Genomic DNA, 10,408 nt, shown 5'->3' with positions numbered 1-10,408 from the left:
AGATGAGAATAAATGTTTACATGCAGTATATACATACGGGCCAGCTTGAGGCGTTTCTTTGTTATCATAACATTTACTTTGGTACAATCCATCCATGCTCTTCCGGGCTGGAGTTCATCACGACGGTGCACGCATGTTATTTATTTTTTCAACGAGTTCCACTATAGTAGTAGTAACGTTAGGTTAAACAATTAATTATAGAATATTACAATATTATGATATAATTTACAGAATGAAAGACACTCCGTTATCCAACTGTGAGCGCGACTTCTTGCTTAAAGCAATTGAAGAGAAAAAGGTAAGGAGGAGGCATGTTGCATCCTGTGTCGTTGTGGGACCATAGACATGGGGCCACAGACAATATCTAGCTCTGGTCCATCGCTCCATGCCTTCATCATTAGACAATATCTATGGGTGGGAGCCTTTACCCTTATAATAAAATGGGGGGGCATTTATCGTGATAAGATATGACATTTACAGGGAGGGACCGGTCACAAAGAGTGGTTTTTAATAAGTGTAAGGACTGGAGTTACACCCTTTTTATTTTGGTGGCATCGCAAATAGCAGTAGAACAAATTTAACCCCTTGTTTGAGCTCAACCTGGGTTGAACGATATATATATATATATATATTGAGAGTATAGAGAAGATCTGAATCAGTTTACATCCTTTTCCTACAGCGTCTAGATGGCCGGCAGACGTATGACTACAGAAGCATAAAGATCTCATTTGGGAGCAACCATGGATGCTGCTTTGTTGATCTGGGAAAAACCAGGTCAGTGTTTGCACACACATTTTGGATACCCTTTGTACCTTGTATAATTGGTAATCTATTTGAATGGAGTGTGCAAGTTCTTAATTTACATTTTAGCTTATTGTCTTACGTGCATTGTTAATAACAACCCAAATGAGTTAAGAGGTAAAGTAAAAGTATATTAAAAACAAGAAAAAAAGACTACTACAGTATCAAAGCATTTACAATTTAGGCAGACGCTCTTAATCTAGAGCGATTTACAGTAAGCAAGAACAACACATGGTAATACATCAACAGTGATGCAAATGGCCTGCATCCATGACGCAATTATGTCACCCTCCGGGGGTCCTGGGATGCAATACTGTACTCAGTACTGTACTCTGTAGGACTCTGTAGGTCACTGGGACCCATCTAAAAGACCCACCCCTGGGTCCTGGGACCCATTACATTGAAAACCTATTTACATCACTGCATCAAATTCATAAAAACAAATGGTCAATCATTAATCAAGCTAAGAACCTAACATCCGTCTAACAGTGGAATGTATCGATACAATGAAACTCTGCGTATACTTTAGAGCAGGTGTTCCCAAACTTTTTTGGACCAGGTACCCCTTTTGGGGTAGATATTTTTCCAGGTACCCCCTCATCCTCGCAACACGGATAACCATATATTTACAACCACAAGCAGTGTTTCCTGCAGGAAACACTGAAAAAAGGGACACTGGGCAGGCACTGAGGAGACACTGGGGAGGCACTCAGGGGCACACTGGGGAGGCACTGGGAAGGCACTCGGGGGGCACACTGGGGAGGCATTGGGGAGGCACTCAGGGGGACACTGGGGAGGCACTCAGGGGGACACTGTCTAAATGTATACGTCTAAATGTAGACGTCTAAATGTATACGTTTAAATGTAGACGTCTAAATGTATACGTCTAAATGTAGACGTCTAAATGTATACGTCTAAATGTGTACGTCTAAATGTAGACGTCTAAATGTGTACGTCTTCTCTTATGGGGGTCCCTGGCATATCTTTTCAAATGGGGGTCCACGGGCTAAGTAGTGTCAATTTGGGGGTCCTTGACATGAAAAAGTTTGGGAACCACTGCTTTAAACACTTTAGCACTTTATGAACATGAACAAAATAGATGGGTCCCCCCTGGAACTCCCTCAGGTACCCCTGGGGGTCCCCGGACCCCACTTTGGGAACCACTGCTTTAGAGTGCTATGTCCAGTGGCGGAAGGTTCCTATAACGACAGTGGGTGCCCACCTTAGAGTAGCCTATATATTTTAAGGTGCCCAACCGCCCTGCAACTTATTATTATTGGCTTATTATTTGCCAGTGGGTGCTTCTGCTCCTGAGCACCCACGGAGTTGACGCCACTGGCTATGTCTACATAAAATTATATCTAAATTCTAAATTACATAAATTGAGCCCTTGCATACGCCTGTAATGTCGTCAAGCCTAGGGCAAGTGCTATGGGCTAAGATGGAGTTGAGTTTACAGACTATGATGGAAAATTGGGAGTGAGTCTGCGATTCTGATTGCAATGGGAAGTGCATTCCATAGTTTTGGAGCCAGTTTGGGACATGTGGAGCATTGTCTACGTAATTGGTTGCATGTCATTTTAGAGGGATTTTCACTAAGTAGGCAATGATGCATGGCAAAATGCCAATACTGTTTGTTAACTCAATTTCTGTATTCAGTATCATGCCACTATTGTTGATGTCAATGTCCTTTCATTCAACTGTACAGAGTCATGGCCCAGGTGTCCTGTGAGTTGGTTGTTCCCAAAGAGAATCGGCCAAATGAAGGAATCATGTTCTTCAACATCGAATTGTCACCCATGGCCTCACCAGCATTTGAAGTGGGAAGGTAGGAAAGCTAGCAGACAATCCTGCATTTTGACTTTAATTACTGCCACTGATTATTGTCTTTGGCTTTTACAAAATTGAATAGTCATAACACATGTACTTGTATGTTTCATTTGTCGAATAGAGACTACAATAGGATTATTTGTGTTGTCTCTACAGGCAGTCCGACCTGCTAGTGAAGCTAAACAGACAACTGGAGAGATGCTTGAGGAACTCAAAGTGCATTGACACAGAGTCTCTGTGTGTGGTATCTGGAGAAAAGGTAATACTTGCACATTATGAAACCGTACATTTTACATGATCCCCCATTAAATCAACATGCATTGTTAGTTGTACTGCATGGTCTTCAATGTTGCTAAATATTTGTGTCTCACCCTTCTGCACTCTCTTGACTGGCTTCTGGTTGCAGAATGAAACCCCCACACCTTCAAGACATAATATCCCCTCACACCCCTTCCTGCTTACTTAGATCAGCTAACACAGGACATCTGTCCCCCCCCTTCCCTATGTGACGTCACCCTGGCGTCATGACAAATATCATCCTCCCCGCCCTGCTTCCCTCCCCCGAACGTGGTCCAATTGTGTTCGTAATAGAGTAGACGCTCAACAAAGCCGGATGCACCGCATGTCATGATACCTGTAAGGTGACACTTTGTGTTCAAACTCACATGCTGTGATAATGCAGGCATTCTTTCTAGGTAGGATGATGTGATATATTGGCAGTACGACACATGTACTCTGGAATTCAAAATCAGCTCACGTTAATAAAATATACCAGTAAATTGCAGGCATTTCAAGCAATTCATTGGGAACTGGGTTCTAGAAACTTCACCAGTCTGGCTCCCATGCTGTGGAATGACAGCAGATACAAACTGCAGACTCAGTCTAAGTCCTCATCCTCTGAAAACATACTCACTCACTCCTAGCTCACTCCTATCTGCTAAATGCTTAGATTGTGTATGTGTGAACAGGTATGGCAAATCAGAGTGGATGTTCATACGTTGAATCATGATGGTAACCTGATGGATGCTGCCAGTATAGCTGCTATCACTGCTCTTTGCCACTTCAAACGGCCTGACATAGGAATCCAAGGAGACGAAGTTACTGTGGTGAGTAGACTGTGATCCCATTTCTCCTGTTTGTAATTTAAATCTTGTGATCATGTTATATTTGAAACTTATAAGAGATTTACAAAGGCAGCCTAATTGATAAACACCAGTTAATTTGAATGCGTTGAATGTAATTTAATTGTCCCAAGAGAAAATGTATCCACATGTTAGTCTATAAGAAATTCTGATTATAAAACAAGTGCTACACCCCTGTGTTCTGTCAGTATGGTCCTGAGGAGAGAGACCCTATTCCTCTGAGCATCTACCACATGCCAATCTGTGTCAGCTTCGCCTTCTTCCAACAGGGGTAAGGACAATACATGGCCATAAATATACAGGGATTTACCTTTTGGGTACTACTGGTCCAGAGGCTTGTTTAGCAATGTATGTATTATTGGTCAGCTACACCCACAACGTCTTCCAACAATCAATTTTAGTGATCAAATCCTGTTTTCCTGTTCAAATAGAGAACAGAAAAGCAAAAAACATAAAGCAACATCAAAAGGATGTAATAATAGCATATGACAAAAACATAAAAAGGCAGTGAAATAGGCAAAACGGTAAGTACAATAGAAAAAGCAAAACTCAGCAATAAGGGGGTGGAAAAGTAGGTCTTGAGCTGAGTCTCTTCAAATATGATGTATTTAACTAAACGTACTATATCTGTCTCCAAATATGAATTTCCTCTCACCCCATCTTCTGCACATGTGTCTGTCCTCCTCACTTCTTTACACCGGTCCAGTACCTACCTGCTTGTAGACCCATGTGAGCGCGAGGAGCGTGTGATGGACGGCCTGTTGATGATCGCCATGAACAAACACAGAGAGATCTGCTCCGTCCAATCCAGTGGGGGCATCATGTTGCTCAAAGAACAGGTAATAATAATGCCAAAATTTTGGAATCCCTCATAAATTCACAGCTCAAATCATTCCTCACACGTTTGTCAATCTTAAATATAAATCAATCTGGCTTCAGAACCAACCATAGCACTATAACTGCTGTCACCTTAGTTACAAATAACATTTTAATTGCTTTGGACAACAAATTGCATTGTGCCGCCCTCTTTGTGGATTTGTCGAAAGCGTTCGACACAGTACATCACACTATTCTCTTAAAAAATTACACAACATTGGTTTTAGTAATACTTCTTCAGAATGGTTTTATAGTTATTTACATGGCAGACATCAATCAGTGAAGTCCGGGAGCTCCCAATCTGAGTTTCGTCCAGTCTCCATGGGGGTCCCCCAGGGCTCAATCTTAGGTCCTGTGCTCTTCACATTATATATTAACAACATTATCTCTTCCTTAAATGACAACACAGTCTTATATTGTGTTGCTGACACAGCCCAGCTTGCCACCAGTAAGCTGCAGCTGGCATTTAATACTCTCCAAGATGCCCTGTTTGAGCTCAGGCTTGTTCTAAATACAAGCAAAACTAAGTTCATGCTTTTCACCAGGGCTCGAACCACTAGACCAGAAAACGTTTTTTTTACTATCTTCCAATGGCTCTTCAATTGACAGAGTATCTGAATACAAGTACCTTGGCATCTGGCTGGATGAGAAATTGTCTTTTAAATTCCACATTGAAAATCTGGTCACCAAACTGAGACAAAAAATTGGTTTTTTCTATAGGAACAAAGCATGCTTTCCGACATCCTGTAAAAAAACAATCATTGAAGCCACATTTCTCTCGGTTCTTGATTATGGAGATATTATTTATAGGATTGCTGCACCATCCACTTTAAAGCACCTTGATACGGTTTATCATTCTGCCCTAAGGTGGGTCACTGGTGACAGCTATGGTACCCATCACTGTACACTCTATAGGAACGCAGGCTTGTCCTCTTTGTCCAAAAGGCGGGACATGCACTGGTATATTTTCATTTTCAAAGCCATCTCAGGAATGGTCCCCTCTTACATTTGTTCTATGTTGGATCAGAACCCAAGTCCGTATCAGACCCGCTCGGGTGACTTCCTGACCCTCAAGGTTCCTTTTGCAAAAACTGAACATGGCAAAGCAGCTTTTTCTGTCAGTGCTCCTTTTGATTGGAACAAACTCCAAAAATCCTTAAAAATCAGATCACTGCCTTCCCTAGGTCAATTCAGGGAAATTATTTCTAGCACTTTTACTCAGCAATGTAACTGTTTTAATTGAGTCTCATCTATTTATTATATTTATTCTAGCTTTGGACACTTTCTGTTTTACATTTCATATTTTGATATTGCTGTATTGTAGAGTGTATGTTGAGTTTGTTTTTTGTATTTTATGCTTTGTATTTCGGCTACATTGAAAATGAGGGCTTGCCCCTCAATTGTACTCGGAGTTTAAATAAAGGTTATGATGATGATGAATAACCTTACTAAAATACTAATACCATGGCAGCCAGCAGGCTAATATTATAGAATATTTGATTCATTCTTTTGGTGAATAAAATAGTGTACAGAAGGCAGCAATGCCACTGCAGTATGGTACAAGGGATACTTTTTGACTCGATGCAATGTTTTCTATGTTTTTTTTAGGTTCTGAGATGTAGTAAGATTGCCAGCGTCAAAGTGTCTGAGATCACAGAGCTTATCATTAAAGCCCTGGAGAATGATAAGAAAGCCAGGTAATTAGTTGCATCATACTTATATGTGGGCCTGCCCTGTGGTAGCTGAGATGTTTGTCCCTAGAGTGTAGACCCAAATGATCCCTCGGGTATCATTGTTATTATCATTATGTTTTATTTCTTATGATTTCATCTCACCAGGAAGGAAGGGGGAAGGTGCGGCTTTGCGGAGTCTATGCCCAGGGAACGAATCACTGCACTGAAAGCGGACGAGACTCCAATGGAGATGGAAGAGGTCACAGAAAGAGCCAATGATATTGTACAGCGAGCTGAAGCCCCGCCTGAAACGTATCTTTGACTGTTAATTTGAAGGGAATTTATTTTCCTGAACCTGCATTAACAAATCTTAAGAAAAAAATCACCCGGTACTTATGTCATACCACCCGTCAACATGCACTGCTGCAATTCATGTTTAGCACTACACAAAAGTCTTGTCAATTGACAAGTCTAGGGCTGTCTTACACATTTAAGTTGACAATTTATTGTCATACAAATAATTGCGATTAATGATTTAATTGTGTTTTTGGCATTGGAAATTGTTATTTTATGAATAGTAATTTAGTTATTTATAGCTGACAACAGGCTCCATCTCTTCACTCAGATGGTGTCTGGAGCAGGAAGAAGAGGTTTCTGATTTTGTCTTTGATACATTGAATGATCGAAGGAATTCATTTTTGCACAAGTTAAAAAAAGAAGAAGAAAATAATCCAAGGCCATGACTTGATTTATCATAATGAGTCATCTGTCAAAACTGGCTCTGATAGTCATCTGTGTAGACTCAGAATATAGAAGAGTGGTGGTTCTTAGGAACAGGAATAACAATAGACTTTCCATATTGTATGTGGACGGGACCTTAATCCTGCATGTCAGGGTGCCATCTCCTGTGCTTCCTGCGCCAGGCATGGGCCAGGTGGGCCAGGTTCTGAAGAATAATTGGGGACTGGAAGAGGATGAGGAGGACGAGGAGGAGCAGGAGGAGGAGTTAACGATAGAAGAGGACCAACATGAGAGGGAGGACACAGGGAGAGGTAAATTAAACATTTCGTAAAGGGACATTTATGATGTACACAACTGATGAGTAAAACTTATTTTTGTTTGAAGTAAAACTTCAGACAATGTAGTGGCATAGGTAATTATAATGGTAAAGGAAGAAAAAAAATGTAGTTTTATACAAATAGGATAATAAAATTAGATCAGCGTATGTGCAACTTATATGTATGACATATACAGTAACAGTACACCATCAGAATGTATCAGTAGCTGCCACAGTACCTGGTTATGGTTATCATAGTCCATAGAAACAACAATGATACAATCCATATGGACACAAAACGCTTAGTATGTTTTGACCTTTCTGTGGTCCTACAAGTTCCATGTAATGATGCATTTTGCAGGTATGCATCACCAGGTGCCACTGCCTACTGCCTAGCATGCCCATGTGATGTCTGGTCACCATTACATCAGCCGGACTCATATTTTCTGATCATCACCATTTTGCCATAAACAAGAATAAACTAAGCTTGTTGTTTGGCTTTGAAGGAGATGTGGTAGTTATATCGGACAGTGAGGAGGAAGAAGTGATCATACTCAACCCAGAGACATCTACCAAGTAAGCACCTTCACAATACTATCTTGAACATGGTTTGTGTCACTAACACACTAATATATTATCATTTGTTTTAATTCAAAATAATAATGTAATGGTATGTTGTTAACCATCAGATCTGCATGTGTAAAAACATGAATAACCCATTTTGGGCGGGAACCCCTTTTGGTGTTAGCATTATGTTATGCTTTAGCTATTGAAAAATAGTAGATCTACAAGCTCGTAGGTCTGCTTGTAGGTCTGCTATTTTTGAAAAATCGAAGAACGACTGACATAGAAACATAGCTTTTTCAGAAAACTGTCAGGATGTAGAAGACATTTTTAGAATCTAATCTCAGGTCAAAATGGGATAAATGAATGCTTCTTTCTTTCTGTTAGGAATGCAGGATCAAAATCTTGCCACCAGGGGGCAGCAAAGACCAAGAAGAAGATGAATTAGCACAGCATAAAGCAGTCACAGCCCTCTGTGAGCTGTAGCTACTGTTAGGAGTTGAGTAAAGATCACAGGACGGTTAAATGCAGAGGAGGGCAAATTACACATAATGTGCCATATGTACTGTAGCAAATATCCCAACAACTGAAGGGTACACATACTACACAATTATATTTTTTATGATAAAACATGATTGTAAAAAGCTCTTGCAAATCTGTATGTGTGTAGTATGTTTTCAATCTATCGACACATAAGTAATGTCATGACGTGTAACTCCAAATTTGGGCATGGCTTCAGCTGGATCAAAGCACCTTTTACTTTGAATGAAAGTTCAACATTTTAAAAGGTGTAACAACATGGATGTATTTCTGTTGCTTACTGGCAGTGTGCATACACAAATTACACACACAATTTGGCATTGATATGGTCCAGAGTCTCAGACACTTACAATAGACCCACCCATAGACGGCTATCCTCCTTTTGATTATTTGGAATTCATGTTTGAACTATGATTTAGCTTTTTTCTGGGTTCATTTATTTGGAGAGAATAAGACTCTAGTGAGAGTGTTTAAACAATGTTAGTCCTCTTATAAGAAGCACCTGACGGGTGAGCAAACGTTCAATGTAAATAAAATGTCTGACTGATGGTATAAAATATTGTCTTCATTTGCACTGAAATGGACCTGGCGCAAACAATCACTACACATTCTCAGACATCCCATTGTTCATTCCAAGATCCAAGCAACGTGGTAAAGCAAAAGGCTTTACCACGATCTTAATCCCTCTTTAGCAGATGATGTATTTGGCTGGTAAACTTGAAAATGGTCAAAATGTAATTTGCATAAGAAGTACAGGATCTTGGAGAACCTTATGGGTGCGTTCGGAAATGCGCACCGGGAATGCGGTCAGTTTGTTGAGTGTGGTGGGCGTTGACGTCACAGAGTGCGTTCAGTGTGCCTTATTTACGAACGACCACAGCTGTGACGCATTCACACCGGACAACCCCAGCTTCACTCGGCTCACCCGGTGCACAGCACACTGGATTTTAGAACGACAACGCACCGAGTGCACTGAATAAACCAACGACAAGAGAGCACACCAGTGCGTTCAGGGCGCATTTCCGAATGCACCCTATGTATCCTGCACCTCTTATTCTGAAATTGGGTCATCTTTGCATATCCATCCCAAATGCACGTACGAGTAGCTTATACTTCAAAGGCGAGCACAGCTAGGTCTGATTACATAATCACCTAATCAACAATTATCAAGTAAAATGTCATGATGAAGACTACAGTCTGGGTAACATTACAATACCCAACAATTACCATTTAGGCAAAATGATGTATGCAAGCTATTTGAAGGACAGGTGCATGTGTTGTGTATTGTATCTCTTTTTATAGTGCCTGTGCCTTATAGTATTGCCTACTTTTGCAATGCCAGGGAGTGAATATGATTGACATTGTGCTGTATATGCACAGCAACCAGAACCTCAGTTTAGCCTCTACAGCAGTTTCAGCAATAGCTAAGTTAAATAAAATATCATAAAATAAAATATGATATATCCTGTAATGACGTATCTGTGATAGTTCAGATGCACCGACGGTACAGCAACACCACCCTGCCCTCCTGCTCTTTCAAAATAGCAGCCAGGAGTTCAGGTAGTGTCTGGAAGCTGCCTGCAAATTCTGCTTTGGCAAACTTCCAAACAAACTTCATGACTCCTAGCAATCCATCACAGATAAAGTCATAGAGGAGTGTGCCATGTCCCTGGTGGGCCTCTGCAGTGGCGTGCACAGATAGACACTAGGGGGTGCTAGAGCACCCCCTGCCCTTTTGGCAATGTGCCCTTTTGAAAAAAAACACACTAGTGTACAGTATGTGGACCATGGTGACATTGATCAATTCTTGATAAAAAGCTTCTAATATATTATTTAGGCCCCAAAATCTATGACTCTCACACTATTAAGGCCACCGGCCGGTTCCACACACTGCCCTTTTTTCACTTGAGCACCTTCCCCTCTAA

General features: G+C 40.9%; 1 protein-coding gene across 1 annotated transcript; it reads left to right on the top strand.

Annotated features, from left to right (window-relative positions):
- The first annotated feature begins 116 nt into the window (after positions 1-116).
- On the top strand, positions 117-9,166 carry exosc9 (exosome component 9). The gene is made up of 12 exons (XM_080759288.1): positions 117-298; positions 680-774; positions 2,510-2,629; positions 2,788-2,890; positions 3,600-3,737; positions 3,962-4,044; positions 4,480-4,612; positions 6,258-6,346; positions 6,488-6,634; positions 7,217-7,374; positions 7,886-7,955; positions 8,331-9,166. The coding sequence occupies exons 1-12, from the start codon at positions 233-235 to the stop codon at positions 8,389-8,391; spliced, it is 1,263 nt and encodes a 420-aa protein (XP_080615414.1). The 5' UTR covers positions 117-232; the 3' UTR covers positions 8,392-9,166.
- The last annotated feature ends 1,242 nt before the right edge of the window (positions 9,167-10,408 follow it).

This window comes from Protomyctophum bolini, assembly GCF_963924005.1.
Source record: "Protomyctophum bolini genome assembly, chromosome: 3".
In the NCBI taxonomy this organism is placed as follows: domain Eukaryota; kingdom Metazoa; phylum Chordata; class Actinopteri; order Myctophiformes; family Myctophidae; genus Protomyctophum; species Protomyctophum bolini.
The sequence above is the reverse complement of the archived record's forward strand: the minus strand, read 5'-3'. Positions and strand labels throughout refer to the sequence as shown.

Coding starts and splice junctions, on each gene's coding strand:
- exosc9 (XM_080759288.1), top strand. CDS start 233: ATGAAAGACACTCCGTTATCCAACTGTGAGCGCGACTTCTTGCTTAAA. Junction 2,891..3,599: donor GTGTGGTATCTGGAGAAAAG/GTAATACTTGCA, acceptor ATGTGTGAACAG/GTATGGCAAATCAGAGTGGA. Junction 6,347..6,487: donor GAGAATGATAAGAAAGCCAG/GTAATTAGTTGC, acceptor TCATCTCACCAG/GAAGGAAGGGGGAAGGTGCG.